At 46.1% G+C, this 20,690-nt stretch overlaps 1 protein-coding gene across 1 annotated transcript in view; it reads right to left on the reverse strand.

The window, feature by feature from the left end:
• Nucleotides 1-9,703: 9,703 nt before the first annotated feature.
• Nucleotides 9,704-20,690, reverse strand: part of LOC115468509 (rho GTPase-activating protein 20-like) — a 285,485-nt gene continuing 274,498 nt past the window's right edge. Inside the window, exon 15 of the mRNA XM_030200279.1 lies at nucleotides 9,704-12,626. Coding sequence (XP_030056139.1) covers nucleotides 10,732-12,626 — 1,895 coding nt within the window. The 3' untranslated portion in view covers nucleotides 9,704-10,731. The remainder of the gene's footprint in view (nucleotides 12,627-20,690) is intronic.

Genomic DNA, 20,690 nt, shown 5'->3' on the forward strand with positions numbered 1-20,690 from the left:
GACGGCTGAGGGGAGATATGATAGAAGTGTATAAAATAATGAGTGGAATGGATCGGGTGGATGTGAAGCGACTGTTCACGCTATCCAAAAATACTAGGACTAGAGGGCATGAGTTGAAGCTACAGTGTGGTAAATTTAAAACGAATCGGAGAAAATTTTTCTTCACCCAACGTGTAATTAGACTCTGGAATTCGTTGCCGGAGAACGTGGTACGGGCGGTTAGCTTGACGGAGTTTAAAAAGGGGTTAGATAGATTCCTAAAGGACAAGTCCATAGACCGCTATTAAATGGACTTGGAAAAATTCCGCATTTTTAGGTATAACTTGTCTGGAATGTTTTTACGTTTAGGGAGCGTGCCAGGTGCCCTTGACCTGGATTGGCCACTGTCGGTGACAGGATGCTGGGCTAGATGGACCTTTGGTCTTTCCCAGTATGGCACTACTTATGTACTTATGTACTTAAACATTGATAGAGGGATGTTTATCCAAGGATACCTGCAAGACTCAAATCACTTCTCATCTGAACATAGAAGTTCTTTTACTTAAGTACAGAAACATTTTGCACTTCTCATTAGTTGCAAAAACTGCAAGTGCATAGCCTGTGCGGTAAATACAGGGACACATTCAGTATCTCTGCCTTGCATTTATCACACAGGACATATATTTAGCACATGGCACTGTGTTACAAGCAACACCAGATAGTGGAAACCATACAGAAATAAATAAATAAACCACAGCCTGCCACAGTGTGGACCCCTCATACACATCCCCCCAACATCTGATCCTGTTCCTGACCCCTTCTCTGATCTGATATTCCGAAACCCCCTAATCTGATCCCCAACCCCCTGATCCAATGCCTCTGATAAGCCCTTCCCCTGAATCCAAGCCCTGCTCATACGTTCAAAGAAGTCTTCACCCTCAGCTCCTGACACTCCCGGACTCTCTACCATCTCTGGGACTTACTTGGAGGTGACTCTTGGTGGTCCAGTAGGCAGGATTGGGAGTAGTTTCCCTCTGCTCCCACCCTGTCTGGTTACGTGCACCAAAATGCTCACCATGACCCCTAGCAGTAGTTTTGTGGTACTACCAGTAGGAGTTGTGGAAGCAATTTTGCTGAAGAGCTCAATGGGGGAAGGGAAGATCACGCCTGTTTCTGCACACTGGACTACCAGGGATCACTCCAGGTAGGCAGAGGTTTGGATGGATGGGGAGAGGTTTCCTTGGGTGCAAGTGGGTGGGTTTGGATTGAGGGGAGGGGCTTATTAGAAACATCAAATCCAGGGGTTTGGGAGCTTAGAGCAGGGGTGTCAGGGAGTTTGGAGATCAGATCAAGTAGGGGTGTTGGGTTGGGGAATGGCAATGGGTCTGTGGCTGCACTACTACTTGAGGAGGTACTGACCCATGCACTAAATGTCACAGCTAGCCACTCCTTCAAACAGCTCATGTCATGGCCAGCTCCTGCTTCTAGCCCTGGCAAGAAGTTAGTGCAAGTTTTTATACCATACTGCTGGCTTTAACACATATTAGAACTGGTCCACACTAATGTTTACTGAATGGTAAAACCCTTGCTAGTTACTTCACACAGCTTAGTAAAAGGTCTCCTTAGTTTAATTTATCTTAAACTTGTCTCAAACTCTTCCACTGATGTCGCTACTTTCAGGGTGCTTCAGTGACAGATATTTTTGACTCAAAATGGTCAGGATGGAAGAAACCGATAGAATAGCTTAAAAATGTTATATTTGTCATTTCGTGTTACAATATACAGAAACAATTCTTGCTATGTCAAATGTTAAAAAAAAACAAAACAAATTAAAGTGATTAAGTTGAGACAAGATGAAGTGTGTGATGGGATGGAACTCCTCCCATATGAGAAAGGACTAAAGAGGTTAGGGCTCTTCAGCTTGGGAAAGAGACAGCTGAGGTGGGATATGATTGAGGTCTACAAAATCCTGAGTGGTGTAGAATGGGTAAAGGTGAATCGATTTTTCACTCTTTCAAAAAGTACAAAGACCAGGGGGACACTCAATGAAATTACATGGAAATACTTTAAAAATAAATAAGATGAAATATTTTTTAATTCAAAGAATAGTTAAGCTCTGGAACTCGTTGCTGGAGGACGTGGAAACAGCAGTTAGCATATCTGGGTTTAAAAAAGGTTTGGACAAGTTCCTGGAGGAAAAGTCCATAATCTGTTATTGAGATGGACATGAAGTAAACAACTGCTTGCCCTAGGATTGGTAGCATGGAATGCTAATACTAATTGGGTTTCTGCCAAGTAGTTGTGACCTGGTTTGCCCACTGCTGGAAGCAGGATACTGGGCTAGATGGACCATTGGTCTGACCTAGTATGGCTATTCTTATGTTCTTATGAAGGGGCTCAATTTCCAGAGATTAAATTTCTTATGCCTCCTTTATAATGAATTGGTGAATTTATTATTCAGATCTGCTTTGCATTTGGCACAGTAGCATCTGGCAGCTCTATCTGCCTTCTTCATTAGTCATAAGCAAGGTACATCATGCAACGTTCACTCATCTCTATAGAAGGTTGATGGATGGACAATTCTTCATTAGCTTCTACAGCTGGCCAAAGCAGAGATGTGCTCTTATCAGTAAATGGAACAAACTTAGCATGAAGGTTAAAAAAAGCAAAAACAAAAAAACAGGAAATATTGATATTTTAATTAGTACCAATGAAATGTGGCAGAAGTACATTAATTATTCTAGGCTCCTGTTATCCATCTGTTTTTGCCTTCTGACTAGCAAAGCTTCTGTCATCCTCCTCAGTTCTAGCTAACACCCTCAGACTTGCTTCCCTATTCAGGTTTCTACTTTCTAATACCCCTGTACCACTGGTTCTCAACCTGGTCCTCAGGACTCATCAGGTCAGTCAGGTTTTCAGGATATCCACAATGGAATATGGATGAGGGATCATTGCATACAATGGATATAGTGCATGCAAATTTATTCATACATATTCATTGTGGATTATCTTGAAAACCTGACTGGTATGGTGTGTCCCAAGGACCAGGTTGAGAACTCCTGTCCTATATGAATGCCAGCTCAACCTTGTGACTTTAGCAAACATTTTAAAAAATCCAGTTCAATGCCCCTATTGAAAGCAACAGAAACCCAGCATTTTTTGCTGTCCTAAGTTTATCCTGGCACCCAGTTAGTGGTCTGAAAATCGCTGCTAACCTGGTAAGTCCCAGCTCTGTTCTCACTCCACCTCCCAGACCATACCGGCATTAACCAGATAGTACGCATCAGCTTAGTTATTTCCTTTGACCTATTGGCTGCTTTCGACCTAGTCAACCACTCTCTTCTACTCTCCTGTCTCATCCAGATCGGTCTGTTGGGGAAGGTCCTGAGTTAGTTCACCTCTTTCTAGACTGATCAGATGCTCATTGTCACTCATTAATCTGTCTCCTCATTACACCCTATCAATTGTGGTGTTCCACAGGTCTCAATTCTCTCCCTTATCCTTTTTAATATTTTCCTTAGCTCCCTGGCCACCCACATTCAATCTCATAACATGAAAATATTTCTTTATCCAGATGATATACTGCTGATTTTCCGATGCTTGCCAATCCAAATCAATCTAACACAGCGGTTCTCAACTGGTGCATTGCAACATGAGTGTGTTGCAAGCAACCGGGATATGTGTCGCAGGGCCGGTACACAGTAGCATTTTTAAAAAGTTTGCAACAGTCTTTGTTCTCCCTGCTCCTACTGCCGAGGCTAGCACTGTTCCAGCTTCTTCTCTCAACCACTGCCCCACCCCAAGCCCACCACTGCTTCCCATTTCTCCCTCCCTCAAGCCCCTTGGTCCATCAAACCTGATTTGCTGACACCTGTAGCATTAACATGCTGTCTGGGCCGGCACCAGATCCTTCCCTCAGCTGCCCCCCCCCCCCCCCCTTGCGAATAAAGGAAGTTGTGTCAGAGCAGCAAAATGTGGCAGAGGGAAGGATCCAGTGCCAGCCCAGGCAGCACATTAATGCTGCAGGTGCTGGCAAAGCAGGTTTGACAGACCTGGGGGGGGGGGGGGGGGAACAGAAGAGAAAGCAGTACTGGACCCTGGGGGGGGGGGGGTGGGTTGAAGAAAGGAGGGGTGAAGAGCTTTGAAGAACAGAGAGGGAGGTTGAAAAAGGTGAGTGGTGCTGGACTTGGAAGGTGAGGGGGGCTTTGAAGAATGGAGAGGGAGTGGTGCTGGGGGGGTTTGAATGAAGGAGAGGGAGTGGTGCTGGATCTAGGTGGGGGGGACTTTGAAGAAAGCAGTAGTGCCCAACTTTGGTCATGAGGACTCACTCCTGCTGAAACATGGTGTAAATTCTCCTGCCCAACTAATAGCAGTTGGGTGTGCAAATCCAAGAATTCCATAACAAGGCACATAATTTCTGGGAACACCCTGACCTGCCAATGCCCCTCCCATAACCATGCCCTCTTTTGAGTTGCACATCATAAAACGTAGACACAAATGTTACAGAACAGCAACTAGGCCAGATGCATGCACAAATCCAAATTGATGCCAATTATTCATTGTTGACACCTTAACTCATTAATTTGCACACACATCTTCCCTGTGCACCCAACTTTGGGCAACCTATAGAGAATCTGGGAGTTAGCTGCCAAAGGCGGGCTACTTCTTAAGATGTTTACAATTGTTTATTTTACTACCACTTCCCTCATACATGTCCACTCCACAAAAAGACAAACTTTTCTCCAAAGCCCTGCAGAAGATTGCTCACAAAGGGGGTCCTTTTACTAAGCTGTGGAAAAAAGGGCCCTGCGGTAGCACCAGGGCCCTTTTTTCCGCAGCCAGTAAAATACCCCACAAAAATGGTCACACAGTGAGAGAACTCTTACTGCATGGTCATACAGCGGGAAGCCCTTACCACCACCCACTGAGATGGCGACAAGGGCTCCTGTGCTAACCCAGTGGTAACTGGGCACACGCGGTGATGCTTGGTTACTGCCAGTTTATCGCCATGCAAGCCATTTCTGGGGGTTTTCTTTTTCCCTTGGAAATGGTGCATGCTCGGGGTGCGACTACCGCTGGCGGCTGCGTTGGGCTGGCAGTAGTCCCAGAAGAGCGAGCAGTAAACCCGTGTTGGGCTTACCGCCGCTCTGTTAAAGGCCCCCAAAATTATTAGGCAGAATGAGCCCTAGGACCAATCTCTGAACACTCATCTTTCTTTCCCCCCTCCCCCCAAGAATGAACTTCAATCACCATAATTCTGTGGCCTCAGGAAGTGCAAAGTGATGCTTGTGGGAAAGAGGAACCCAAACTATAGCTACGTAATGCAAGGTTGCACATTAGGAGTCACAGACTAGGAAAGGGATCTAGGTGTAATTGATGATACGTTGAAACCCTCTGCTCAGTGTGCAGCAGCAGCTAGGAAAGCAAATAGAATGTTAGGTATTATTAGGAAAGGAATGGAAAACAAAAATGAGGATGTTATAATGCCTTTGTATCGCACCTCGAATATTGTGTGCAATTCTGGTCAACACATCTCAAAAATGATATCGTGGAATTAGAAAAAGTACAGAGAAGGGCGATGAAAATGATAAAGGGGATGGGACAACTTCCCTATGAGGAAAGGTTAAAGCTGCTAGGGCTCTTCAGCTTGGAGAAAAGACGGCTGAGGGGAGATATGATAGAGGTTTATAAAATAATAAGTGGAGTGGAACGGGTAGACGTGAATCGCTTGTTTACTCTTTCCAAAAACATTAGGACGAGGGGGAAAACAATGAAGTTACAAAATAGTAAATTTAAAATGAATTGGAGAAAATATTTCTTCACTCAACATGTAATTAAACTCTGGAATTCTTTGCCAGAGAATGTTGTAAAAGCAGTTAGCTTAGCAGAGTTTAAAAAAGGTTTGGATATCTTCCTAAAAGTCCATAAGCCATTATTAAAGCGGACTTGGGGTTAAACTCCACTGCTTATTTCTAGGATAAGCAGCATAAAATGTATTGTACTGTTTTGGGATCTTGCTGGGTACTTGTAACCTGGATTGGTCACTGTTGGAACAGGATGCTGGGCTTGATGGACCTTCGGTTTGTCCCAATACTTGTGTACTAAGGAGAGTGATACTGCATTGGCTGTGTTTTTCACCTCTGTCATCCACTACAAAATAAAATATGAACAGTCCTTTAAGATCAGTCATAAGTAATACAACAGACAAAAGTAGAAAAGGTAGCTCAAATCCATGACTCTTACCCTAGCTGTCTCATCAACCGCTTTGTCCAATTTCAGATGTTAAAACGAGTTCAGCCACTCACTTCTAGCCCTGGGTGATAGCTTTTTGGCATTTTATTAGGATTATATCTTTCTTCCTACCTGGATGGCCCTCAACCATCCCTTCTCTATCCACATCAAAGTATGGAGGTCGTTCATCCATTCTGATGATAGCTAAGTGACCTGTGGAGGAACCTAAGGGCTTGGAGCTAGGCCACCTAGGTTATAGAATTGCCCTACACATGATCTCAATGAACCTACTAAGCAGTAAATTTAAATCAATTCGGAGACAATAGTTTTTCACTCAAAGTGTAATTAAACTCTGGAATTTGTCAACAGAGAATGAGATAAAAGTAGTTAGTGTAGCAAGGTTTAAAAAAGGTTTGGACAAGTTTCTACAAGAAAAGTCCATAAGCCATTATTAAGCTAAACTAGGGAAAACCCATTGCTCATTCCTGGGATAAGCAGCTAAAATCTGTTTTTACTCTTTGGTGATCTTGCCATGTACTTGTGACCTGAAACATGATACTGGACTTGATGGACTTTTGGTCTGACCCAGTATGCCACAATGCTTATGTTCTTATGTATGTTTAATTATTTATTGCATTTTTAGCAAGCCTATCAACTAGGTAGGTAACACTGGAACATACATAGTACAAAAAATATATAAACAAACACATACAACAACTCAAAGGGCCACGTTTACTAACTTTTTAGTGCGCACTAACAATTAGTGCGTGCTAATGCTAGTGACACCCATAGGAATATATGGGTGTCTCTAGCATTAGTGCGCGCTAAAAGGTTAGTGTGCCTTCAGTGCAGCTTAGTAAATAGGGCCCAAAGACTTAAGCTTTTTCTTAGGAAGACTGGCCACTGAAGAAACAGTGTTCTGAGACCATAAACTCACGTGGCGTGCTTAGACCTGACTCATTTTAGCCTGAGACATTGTGAAATACTTTCCCACATTGTTTAAGATCATTGAGGCCTCTTTACATTTACAGATGTTTGGAATGGTGATTTAAAAAATTTTTCTTACACTCCTTTTCTATAGGGTTCTCTGACTGAGGAAGTGGAGGACAGATCTGAAACAGCCTGACGTATCTTATATTGATATATACATACTTTCATTTTTATTACTTGGCTCAATCTGATCTTAGATTACCATCATTTGACATCTTGGCTTTATTTAACAGACTTTAAATAACAGAGATATTAGGATGTATTTATATTATGTTAATATATTTTAATACACTTCACAAAAAATACAAACACAGCATCACCAGTGCCTTAACAAAACCAAATAAAACAGAACTTACAAAGTTAGCAGCAATTTCTGCAAGTACAAAAATACACATTTATTTAATGCATATATATAATACCAAAATTTATCATGACATTATCCAAACACATAAAGCATTTTATTTAAAGAATGTATTTTTAAATATATTAAATGATTGAACTGGATTATAATAAAATAACATGTTTCACTTACTATAATACATAATGCAATTTACAGCAACGTATAAATATTTATAAACTATTCACAGACTGAACATTAGCAAAACACTGAAAGAGCACATTAAAGGGAAATACACCTTCAGCAATGTAACTGAAAGTCTCAGCATCTTCATATATTTCCTCACAAATTGCTACAACATGGTGGTGACAGCATTTAACAGAACTGTTTGTTTCTTGAAATCAATGTTGTACAAAACTTATTTGGAGGCCAACAGTTACAGATATAACTGCATTACAGCTTTGAAGGCTAGAGTGTCGTTCAGTGTCACACTGACAACACATAGGACAACACTAGTGCAAAGCTAAACATGACATCTTTATCCAATTTTAATGTAACCTTACTATATACTGATTTTAACATACCAAAAAATAATGAAAAAGAGAATATGATGTGCAAACGTTTGACACCCTGCCAGTTGATTCATGACGACTTTTAAAAAAGTTGTTAATAAGGCCCAAAAAGGCGTTTACTCATTAGGCTTTCAGGGGCCTTTTTACTAAGCCGCGGTAGGCTCTATGAGCGTACAGCGTATGTCCAAATGAGACTACTGGCGTTAATTTCAGATTTGGCATGCACCCATAACATATGGATGAAATATTTCCTCCTACAGTAATCGGCACTTGGTTTGCGCCGACTACTCACCAGGTAGCGTTAAGGGATCGCGTGGTTTCACTTTTACTGCAGGCCCCTTTCCCATCTCATTAAAAAAATCCCTTTTATGTAGCAGTAAAAACTGGCCCAGCATGCACCCAATAAACGCACCTGCAGTACCGCAGGCCACTTTTTACCGCGGCTTAATAAAAGGGCCCCTTAATTAGTCAAGTGAAGTTAATTCCATGGCTGAACAATTACTCTGACCCTTCTAACTTCTCAGATTGTGATCATCTACAGCTTCTGCCTACCGTACTTCAATCAACAACAATCATCTACAGCGTCTGCCTACCATACTTCAATCAACAACAATCAGGCTTCTCTAAGCAAGCTGTATGTGCATCTGAAAATGAAGATAATCCACACTCTTACAAAACAGCAACGTGCTCTTAAAAAAATCTTTAAATACTTCTAGCTAGCAATTTGTTAAGAAATGGAGGTTAAATGGAATCAAAGCAAGGTCTAGACGATGTAGAAAAATCTCATAGAACTGTCTAAAAACTGGTCAGATTTGCAACACAGAATCTACAGATCACTGAAAAGGTTAGCTAACACTGGAGTACTTCTCTATATGTCCCTAGTACAGTGTCAGTTACATAACAATGATCTACATGGGAGAGTTGTCAAAAGAAACCTCTTCCACAGCATCATCACAAAAGTAATTGTCTAAAGAATGCAAAAGAAAACCTTGATGAATCTGAAATTTTTTGGGACAAAGTGCTTTGGACTGATGAATTGCAAACAAACTGCTTCGCCACTACCATATAGGGGGTGGAGAAGCAGAATCATTTAAAGAAAACATCTTCTCAGTTGCTAAGGGTGGGGTGGGGGGGGTGATCTATTATGCTTTGGGGGTTGTCTGGCAACCAGTGGTACAGGAAACATTGTGTGAACAGAAGGGAGAATTAATTCAACTAAATATTTATAAATCCTACAAGCCAATGTCCTACACTCAATAAAGAAACTGAAGCGCGAAGCGATTGGAAATTTCAGGAAGACAACGATTTGAAACGTATCATAAAATCAACCATGAAGTACTTGCAGGAAGAATGATGGTAATGCTATTGAAAATCTGTGGGGAGATTGCAAACATGCAGGTGCAAAGAGACTTAAGAATATGCGCGACCTGAGGGGAAAAGCAGCCTGCAGGGGAAGGCAATGTGGCAGACTGTGGAGAAGAGCCGCCTGCTGTGTCTGTTCCTCCAGGTCCTCCCCAGTCTCCAAGAAGGGCCTGGCGCTGGAGTTTTCTCTCTCCTGCTCCTGTCTGGACAAGATCATCCGTCAAGAGCAGGAGAGAGAAAGAGACTTCGGCGACCCTCCCTGCACCCCCCCCCCCCATCTCGGCGGCCCTCATACTGGATGCCTTCAAAAGGATATAAACAGGACTACTACAATGGTCAGTGGTCTTCAACACAAAGCACACGAGGAAAAGTGGAAACAGGAGATATGATATAAACATTTAAAGATTTCCCAGGTATAAATGCACAGCAGGCTTGCCTCTTTCAATGGAAAGGAGGATCTGGAATGGGGGATCATAGGATGAGGGTGAAAGCAGGATAGACTCAGGAATAATCTAAAGAAAAAATTCTTTACAGAAAATGTGGTAGATGCATGGAACAGCTTCCCAGTGGAGACAGTGAAACAGAGACAGTGTCTGAATTCCAAAAAAGGACAAGTATAGAGAATCTCTGATGCGTCTGCGCATACTAGATAGGTCATATGTTTTCTGTTTTTATGATTCTATCTCTCAGTATAATTCTGAATTTGGTGGAATGCAGTGTTTTGATGTGAGAACTATATGTGAACATGCTGGACTGTCAATTTTGCGGTATCACATTTAAAGAAAAAGCTTGAGGAAGTAGCATAGTGGCATGACTGCTGCACGCCAGCAGTAACAATATTCAATATCACAGGATATTAAATACTTTTCAAAGGATAGAATATAATCATTTTAAGATACATTACACAAAACCTGGTCAATTATGTTAAACCCTGCTGAATGTTTATTCATTTGAATGCATCATATACTCATTCTCATTGTCTTTGATGTCCATGAAACCCCTTGTGGAATTACTTTTACAGTCATGATAGTTTCCCATATATTATTATGCTATATTTTGCTTGCTGTATGGGAATAGATTCACCTTCCAAACCTATAAAAAAAAAAGCTGAATGTCCAAAACAATGAAGAAAGAATGATATATTCACAGGTCTTGTACAAAATAAGAATAATATTTGCAAATTGTTGTGCACAACGCAAATTAAGCATCTCTCCCTTAAGTGCCATTGAACCAAAGGCAATGTTTCGATTGGGGATGCTTCTAAACATAAGACCCCTCTGCAAAAAAACTTTGGTCTATTGCCTCAAACTCTGGATTACTGCAGCACTCTGTATGATGCTCCATTTTACTGGCCACGTTTTTATTTTTAAGAGACTTATGAAGGTCTGGTTGGAAGAAGTAATCTTCACCTCCTTTTGTCAGTTGAGAAGAAACACAGAAATGATTTTCTGGCTTAAGGCTTGCAATTTTACACTCAGAGCTCATGTTTGAAGGCAAGACTTTATTCTTCTTGAACTTTGTGGCATGGGCACCTGTGTCTTTGCAGACTGAAGTCTTTTTTATGCTGTCCTTTGCCAATTGTTCAAAGTCATCACTAGAAACATCTGCTTGATTGTGAGAACTCTGAGGCTTTGAATTTAGAAGTTGAGGTCCATCTAAACAGAAAGAGTTGAATGGTGGTCTTTTGCTCATCTGAACTGGGAGAGAAACATTCTGCCCATAAAATACTGTCTGTGGGATGTGACTAAGGTCCTTGTCTGCTAAAGATAGCTTATTGCTATTGGGGAACGTTGACTGGCCTGAAATTGAACTGCAGCTCATATTCTCTCCGCCTTTATCAGCAATGTTTTGGTTGTTCAGTTGTTGGGTGGTATTCAGTCTCTTATCTTTAGTGCCCACTTGACAGAGGAGTGAGCTTTTTACCTTCTTTTCCTCCTGACTGAGAGACAAATTGCAAATCCCACCTTTCAGCATTGCATTAAGCACTTCTGTCGGCACAGGGCTTTTTGGTGCATCTTCTTTCTGTTGACACAGATGGTCTTCTAATACATTAAAATACTCTGTATCCGCTTTGCAAACTGTTATTTTAACACAGTTACTACACTTTTCTTCTTGCCTGGATGCTTTTTCCTTTTTTTTCAGAGACCACTTTTTCACTGTGCATGTGCCATTTTTTAGCCAAGTGCTGGGACGGAGAGCAATAGGGCTTTTTTGTGCCATGCATTCTAGACTGTCTTTTCCCATGCCAACTGCATTGCTGCTGCTGCTGGCTGGCTTAAGAGAAGAACTGACCTCAGAACTCACATGCACACTAGAAAACGGACTGGACATCATAAGATCGGGAGAAAGTTCCCCTTGTCTTCTTTGTGAGCGAAAAACAGAATCCAAGGGAGATGCAACCTCACTGGGAGTAAACACAGAATAGTCAGAGAACTGGGAGAAAGCACTGTCCAAGGAGCTCATTGAAGAACCTGATGGAGAAGTTCCAGGAGAAGATAAGCTAGAGCAGCTGTTTCTGGAGCAGATGTTTAACCTCACTGGGGAGGGTGGCTGAAGTTGATTATTCATATCTTTCTTTTCAGCATTTTGATTTGTTATGCTACACCTACTCACATCAATTCCCAAGGTCACACTACGGTTAATAAGTTTTTGCCCCTCGACCTGTAATGTGCGTAACTGCTTGAGATAATTTTCCTCTTCATGTGACATGACAGCATCACAACTTGTCTTGCGTGCTGCATTCTCATGGCAATCATTCAGCTGTCTAAGCTTAGAAGCCAGGAGAGCTATGGTGGGTTCGGAGCAACGTCGGTGCCGCCTCAAGCCTCGGAATACATCTGACACTGTTGTCGATGAATAGCCTGAAGTATTTGAGCAGAGGGATTCGTTTTCTGACTGTTCGTGGGACGTAGATTTATGGTGCAACCTAGAAGAAATCTCCATTGGTTTTGACCTAGGTAGCACCTTAATCTGAACTTCTTCTTCAACCTCATTCTGGTCCAAATCACAGTCACTGAGGGTCAACACTGAGTCTCTGCTTCTGTTGTCCTGACCTCGTTTTTTGTTCAAGTCACTAAACGTAGAGTCGGTATCATCATTCAGCTCATTCTCCAGGCTGTCATAGGAGGAGTCTATCAGTTGGAAGGAACAGATATCTACAAGAGAATTAAAGCACAGTTTCAGCTTTTAGCCAAATTCCAATTCTACAGATTGAATGGATACTGCTACTTTTTAAATTTTAAACACTTATTTAATTATCTGTATAATATTTTCCCTTCACTGTCTTCGTACATGAAATGTTATGCTCTAGATAAGGAAATAGATAACTACTGATTTATAACGAAAAAAAACCATTGACCATTCCCTCAATAAGGAATTGATGGACATATAAAAGTTATGAATTAGGTTCAAAGCACTTTCAACATCTGATTAATTCAATGTTCATTCTGCCTCTAAGACTTCCCTTTTGCAAAACCTTGCAGCTTTCCACATATAACCAGCCTAAAACTGAATGGAAGATGCACTTTTTACCAACAATGTCAAAACTGGCCATGCTTTAAAATTATGGTGTGTAATTATATTATTTACTAAGCTACGATAAAAGTGCACCACAGTTGTAAAATGGCTGATTTTCTATTTTTTGTATTAATGGCCATGCGCTAATGTTGCCATTAGTGCGTGCCCATTAAAAAATGACCACGTGAGAACTTGTAGACACCCATTTTGTACGTGGTAAGGGCTCACGCAGTATTCCTGCACTAACCAGTTAGTACCCCATGCAGGAACACTCACTCTGCACAGACATGCCCTTTCATAAATACATTTTTGGTGCATGATTAGCATGCACACATTAGGCAGTTATCACAGGATATTTGAGCATGTGCAGCAGCACGCCATTTTAAGCTGCCTAATGCTGCTTAGTAAAAGGGCCCCAAAGTGATCAGACAGATGGACATTGAGAAGAAAACACTCCTCCTGATAATGAGCTCACACCAGTCAGCATTTTTTCAAAATGCTGGCTGTCGTGGCAAAAAAAAAAAAATCCAGATATTTAGTAGCAGTAGCCAGATAATATCTGCTGCTTAACTTCCAGACGCAGCAGTATCCGGAGAATAGCGACATTCAGCTGCCATCTGAATAATTCATTCGGATAGATTCAGGACAGCCTTTTTGCTGTCTTAAGGTATTTGAATAGCCATCTGGATAGCTGGGCTGAAAATTGTTGCTACCCAGGTAACGCTAATCTCCGCCCCAGCATTATACAGATAGTGCCGAGGTGTTCTGTAAAGATTTCAGGGGCAGTATCTGGATTATGCCACTGGATATCTGCCTCAGAGGGACTTTCTAGGGTACAAATTATACAGTGCTGCATGGCTTGGACCGTCTTGATTGAATCAAATGCTGTATATTAAAGTACCTCCCCCACCACAAAAGTTGCTTAGCATTTCTTCAAAAGCATGGACATTTGAAGCAGGGGAAAACTTTTCCCTGAGGCTCCCTGCATGCCTCTTATTTCCAATCAGGGAATAGGTTTATCTTTTATAACCCTGTTCAACTGGAAGATTTTCTTTGTGATAATTTGCCTATGACTCAGGCCCAGATGCAATAAACCTTAACGACCCTTTAATGAAGAAATTTTCAACCATAGCATGCATTAAAGGCCATTTTCCGACGATGCTAGCAGCTAACGAAAACGGAATGCAAACGAGTAACTACCATTGAAATGTGGACAATTCGGGATGCACTAACCATACCGACGATTGCACCGAATCATTTACCGTGATAAATTTAACGTGAGGTCAGAGTTGTCGTTAAGGCCTGAGCTGTCATCTCCCCGCTGCCCCCTGCAGCATAAAAATCCAAACTGGCATGTTTAAAGACAAAATTGAGATAAAAAACACAAACACGTGGCTCCCCGCTTTCCCTCTGCATAAAATAGAAAATGAAAACAAAATCAAAAAAGGATCAGGAGGGGGCAAAGGCGCTCGTCAGGAGCGTCCTGTATGGATGGCCTTGCCCTCCCCTCCCCCGCGTATTAAATACAAAATCAAAACAAAAATCAAAAGTTTAGCAGCCCCGGCCCCCCTCCCATCCTCATTCTCTCTTTCTCCTTCTCCCACAGCTCCGCCTCCCGCCATCCTCCGCCCAGTGCCCCCCCTGAGGTCATCGCTGCAGCTCCCCCCCTCCACTGGACCCCCCCCCTCCGCCTTACCGGGCCCACGCAGCGCCTCTCACCTCTCTGTGAAGGCAAGAAGATCATCTGATCCCTGCGAGTCTTCAGGAGGATGTCTCTCCCTCCCTGACCTGGGCCCGCCTCCCCGTCTGACGTAAGTAACCTACGTAGGTTACATCACCTGGGCTGGCACAGGCAGGAAACAGAACAAACTGGACTAGGATAAACTAACAGACTCAACAAGGCAGGACAGAGGTAACTAAACACAATGGACAACATAAGAACCGGATCCAGATGAGGCAAGGAAAAGAAGGCAAAGGGCCAGAACTGGAACCCAGACAGGACAAGGCAAAACATGGAAGTAGATTAAAACTGGGTCCAGAAATGGGCAAGAAAAAGGACTAGTCAAGGAATGGATCCGGACAGGACTAGACTGAAAGAGACAAGACAAAGCACACCTGGACAAGCAAGACAGGGTAGGAGCTAGGCAACAAGAATAACAGAAGCAAGACAATAACCAAGACAGGAACAGGATTCAGGATTCTCAAACAGGCTTGGGTGGAACAGGATTCTCAAACAGGCTTGGCTGGAACAGAATTCTGGAACGGGCTTGGCTTGACTGGAACTGGATTCTGGAATGGGCTTGGCTGGAACTGGATTCTGGAACAGGCTTGGCTTGGCTGGAACCAGATACTGAAAGGGACTTGGTTTAGCAGAGAACTGGGACAGACCTAGCTCAAACATAGAGCAGGAGCAGAACCTGGCTCAAACACACACAGGAACAGAACTTGGCAGAAACAAAGCTCAAGAGCCAAGAAGCAAACATGGCAGGCAAAGGATTAAGCAGACTAAGGGAAGACAAACAAACAAAGAAAGAAACAATGTGCTTACAGTGAATGATACATACCTGTAGCAGGTGTTCTCCGAGGACAGCAGGCTGATTGTTCTCACGACTGGGTGACGTCCGCGGCAGCCCCCACCAACCGGAAAAGGCTTCGCGGGACGGTCGGCACGCAGGGCACGCCCACCGCGCATGCGCGGCCGTCTTCCCGCCCGTGCGTGACCGCTCCCGCCAGTTGAATGACAAGCAATAAAATATGAACACACAACTCCAAAGGGGAGGAGGGAGGGTAGGTGAGAACAATCAGCCTGCTGTCCTCGGAGAACACCTGCTACAGGTATGTATCATTCACTTTCTCCGAGGACAAGCAGGCTGCTTGTTCTCACGACTGGGGTATCCCTAGCTTTCAGGCTCACTCAAAACAAGAACCCAGGTCAATTGGACCTCGCAACGGCGAGGGTACAACAGAAATTGACCTACGAAGAACAACTAACTGAGAGTGCAGCCTGACCAGAATAAATTCGGGTCCTGGAGGGTGGAGTTGGATTTACACCCCAAACAGATTCTGCAGCACCGACTGCCCGAACCGACTGTCGCGTCGGGTATCCTGCTGGAGGCAGTAATGTGATGTGAATGTGTGGACAGATGACCACGTCGCAGCCTTGCAGATCTCTTCAATAGTGGCTGACTTCAAGTGGGCCACTGACGCTGCCATGGCTCTAACACTATGAGCCGTGACATGACCCTCAAGAGCCAGCCCAGCCTGGGCGTAAGTGAAGGAAATGCAATCTGCTAGCCAATTGGAGATGGTGCGTTTCCCGACAGCGACCCCTAGCCTGTTAGGGTCGAAAGAAACAAACAATTGGGCGGACTGTCTGTGGGGCTGTGTCCGCTCCAAGTAGAAGGCCAATGCTCTCTTGCAGTCCAATGTGTGCAACTGACGTTCAGCAGGGCGGGTATGCGGCCTTGGGAAGAATGTTGGCAAGACAATTGACTGGTTAAGATGGAACTCCGACACCACCTTCGGCAGGAACTTTGGGTGGGTGCGGAGCACTACTCTGTTGTGATGAAATTTGGTATATGGAGCATGAGCTACTAGGGCTTGAAGCTCACTGACCCTACGAGCTGAAGTAACTGCCACCAAGAAAATGACCTTCCAGGTCAAGTACTTCAGATGGCAGGTATTCAGTGGCTCAAAAGGAGGTTTCATCAGCTGGGTGAGGACGACGTTGAGATCCCATGACACTGTAGGAGGCTTGATAGGGGGCTTTGACAAAAGCAAGCCTCTCATGAATCGAACGACTAAAGGCTCTCCAGAGATGGCTTTACCTTCCACACGATAATGGTAAGCCCTAATCGCACTAAGGTGATTCCTTACTGAGTTGGTCTTGAGGCCAGACTCTGATAAGTGTAGAAGGTATTCAAGCAGGTTCTGTGCAGGGCAAGAACGAGGTTCTAGGGCCTTGCTCTCACACCAAACGACAAACCTCCTCCACTTGAAAAAGTAACTCTTTTTAGTGGAATCCTTCCTGGAGGCAAGCAGGACCCGGGAGACACCCTCCGACAGACCCAACGCAGCGAAGTCTACGCCCTCAACATCCAGGCCGTGAGAGCCAGAGACTGAAGGTTGGGGTGCAGTAACGCTCCGTCGTTCTGCGAAATGAGAGTCGGAAAACACTCCAATCTCCACGGTTCTTCTGAGGACAACTCCAGAAGAAGAGGGAACCAGATCTGACGGGGCCAAAAGGGCGCTATCAGAATCATGGTGCCGCGGTCGTGCTTGAGCTTCAGTAAGGTCTTCCCCACCAAAGGTATGGGAGGATAAGCATACAGGAGGCCGGTCCCCCAATGGAGGAGAAAGGCGTCCGACGCTAGCCTGCCGTGTGTCTGAAGTCTGGAACAGAACAGAGGCAGCTTGTGGTTGGTCTGAGAGGCGAAAAGGTCCACCGAGGGGGTGCCCCACTCTCGGAAGATCTTGCGTACCACTCTGGAATGGAGCGACCACTCGTGCGGTTGCATGACTCTGCTCAGTCTGTCGGCCAGACTGTTGTTTACGCCTGCCAGGTATGTGGCTTGGAGGAGCATGCCAAACTGGCACGCCCAGCGCCACAGCCCGACGGCTTCCTGACACAGGGGGCGAGATCCGGTGCCCCCCTGCTTGTTGACGTAATACATTGCAACCTGATTGTCTGTCCGAATTTGGATAATTTGGCAGGACAGCCGATCTCTGAAAGCCTTCAGCGCGTTCCAGATCGCTCGAAGCACCAGGAGGTTGATCTGCAGATCCTTTTCCTGGAGGGACCACAGACCCTGGGTGTGAAGCCCATCGACATGAGCTCCCCAACCCAGGCGAGATGCATCCGTCGTCAGCACCTTCGTGGGCTGCGGAATTTGGAATGGACGTCCCAGGGTCAAATTGGTCCGGATGGTCCACCAGAGCAGTGAAGTGCGGCAACTGGTGGAGAGGCGGATGACATCTTCTAGATTCCCGGTGGCTTGGAACCACTGGGAAGCTAGGGTCCATTGAGCAGATCTCATGTGAAGACGAGCCATGGGAGTCACATGAACTGTGGAGGCCATATGACCCAGAAGTCTCAACATCTGCCGAGCTGTGACCTGCTGAGACGCTCTGGTCTGCGAAGCGAGGGACAGGAGGTTGTTGGCCCTCGCTTCGGGAAGGAAGGCCTGAGCCGTCTGGGTATTCAGCAGAGCTCCTATGAATTCCAGAGACTGGGTTGGCTGGAGATGGGACTTTGGGTAATTTATCACAAACCCCAGCAGCTCCAGGAGTTGAATAGTGTACTGCATGGACCGGAGGGCTCCTGCCTCCGAGGTGTTCTTGACCAGCCAATCGTCGAGATATGGGAACACGTGCACTCCCAGCCTGCGTAGGTACGCCGCCACCACCACGAGGCACTTTGTAAACACTCTTGGGGTGGAGGCGAGCCCAAAGGGCAGCACACAGTACTGAAAGTGCCGTGCGCCCAGGCGGAATCTGAGATACTGTCTGTGAGCTGGCAGTATCGGGATGTGAGTATATGCATCCTTTAAATCCAGGGAACATAGCCAATCGTTTTTCTGAATCATTGGCAGAAGGGTGCCCAAGGAAAGCATCCTGAACTTTTCTTTGACCAGGAATTTGTTCAGGCCTCTCAGGTCTAGGATGGGACGCATCCCCCCTGTTTTCTTTTCCACAAGGAAGTACCTGGAATAGAATCCCTGCCCTTCCTGCCCGGGTGGTACGGGCTCGACCGCATTGGCGCTGAGAAGGGCGGAGAGTTCCTCTGCAAGTACCTGCTTGTGATGGGAGCTGAAGGATTGAGCTCCCGGAGGACAATTTGGAGGCAGGGAGGCCAAATTCAGGGCGTATCCGCACCGCACTATTTGGAGAACCCACTGGTCGGAGGTTATGAGAGGCCACCTTTGGTGAAAATATTTTAACCTCCCCCCGACCGGCAGATCGTCCGGTACGGACACTTTGAGGGCGGCTATGTTCCCGTGGATCCAGTCAAAAGCCCGTCCCTGGCTTTTGCTGTGGAGGCGCAGGGGGCTGCTTAGGCGCACGCTGTTGACGGGAACGAGCGCGCTGGGGCTGTCCCTGTGCCTGACGAGGCCTTCGGGCCGGCTGGTTGTACCTACGCTTTGCAAAAGAATAGGGTGCAGCCTGCCGGGCCCGGGAAAAACGTCCACCTGCTGAGGTGGATGCTGAAGGCGCCCGGTGGGAGAGCTTGTCGAGAGCGGTTTCCCGCTGATGCAGTTGGTCCACCATCTGCTCGACCTTCTCACCAAAAATGTTATCCCCCCGGCAAGGGACGTCGGCCAGTCTCTGCTGGGTGCGGTTGTCCAGGTCAGAGGCACGCAGCCATGAGAGCCTGCGCATCACTATACCTTGGGCCGCAGCACGAGATGCCACGTCACAGGTGTCATAGATACCCCTGGACAGGAACTTTCTGCACGCCTTCAGCTGCCTGATCACCTCCTGATAAGGCCTGGACTGCTCCGGCGGGAGCTTATCGACCAGGTCCGCCAGTTGTTGCACATTAGTCCGCATGTGGATGCTCATATAGAGCAGGTATGACTGGATGCGGGTCACGAGCATGGAGGATTGGTAGGCCTTCCTCCCAAACGAGTCCAGAGTGCGAGACTCCCGCCCCGGGGGCGCCGAGGCGGTATCCCTCGAACTCCGTGCCCTCTTGAGAGCAGAATCCACGACCGCCGAGTCATGGGGCAATTGGGGCCGCATTAACTCCGGGTCCGAGTGGATCCTGTACTGGGACTCTGCTTTCTTGGGAATGGTGGGGTTAGTTAACAGGTCGCACCCAGTTCCGAAGCAGTGTCTCCTTGAGGACATTGTGCAGCGGCACCGTGGAGGACTCTCTAGGTGGTGATGGATAGTCGAGGACCTCGAGCATCTCGGCCCTCGGCTCTTCCACAGAGACCACGGGGAAGGGAATGCTAATAGACATATCCCGCACAAAGGAGGCAAAGGAGAGACTCTCAGGAGGTGAGAGCTTCCTCTCCGGTGAAGGCGTGGGGTCCGAGGGAAGGCCCGTAGACTCCTCTGAGGAGAAATATCTAGGGTCCTCCTCTTCCCCCCACGAGGCCTCATCCTCGGTATCGGACATGAGCTCATGTAGCTGAGTCCTGAACCGGGCCCGGCTCGACGTCGAGGCACCGAGGTCTCGGTGTCGTCGAGCAGGTGGACTCCCGCGTCGGCGGGGACGGAGCTCCCTCCATCGACGTCGACGGGGACTCCACCTGCGTGGCGGTCGAGACTGGCGCCGCAAGCGGCGGCAGTGTCAACGGCCCCGGCGCCGGGCTAGAGCTCGCCGGCGCCACAGACATCGGCGCCGAGGGCGCAAGCACCCCCGGCGCCGGCACAGCCTGGCGCATCAGCCCTTCCAGGATCCCCGGAAGGATGGCTCTGAGGCACTCGTCCTGGCCCGCTGCCGGGAAAGGCGGTGGGGCCGGCAGGGGTGTCGGTGTCAGAAGCTGATGGGGCCAGGAGACGGCACCGAGGTGCCGGAACCCTGACGCGTCGGTACCGTCCACCACCGACGGGGACCTCTCCTCTCGGTGATGACGCTTCAGCGTCGCCTCCTCTCCGATGTCCGGATGCACCGAGGGCGACCGGTGACGACGCTTCTTGTCCTTCTTTCGATGCGCGTCACCGGCGCCGGGAGGTATGGAGGAGGAGGAGGACGA

Source organism: Microcaecilia unicolor, chromosome 4 (genome assembly GCF_901765095.1).
Source record: "Microcaecilia unicolor chromosome 4, aMicUni1.1, whole genome shotgun sequence".
NCBI lineage: Eukaryota > Metazoa > Chordata > Amphibia > Gymnophiona > Siphonopidae > Microcaecilia > Microcaecilia unicolor.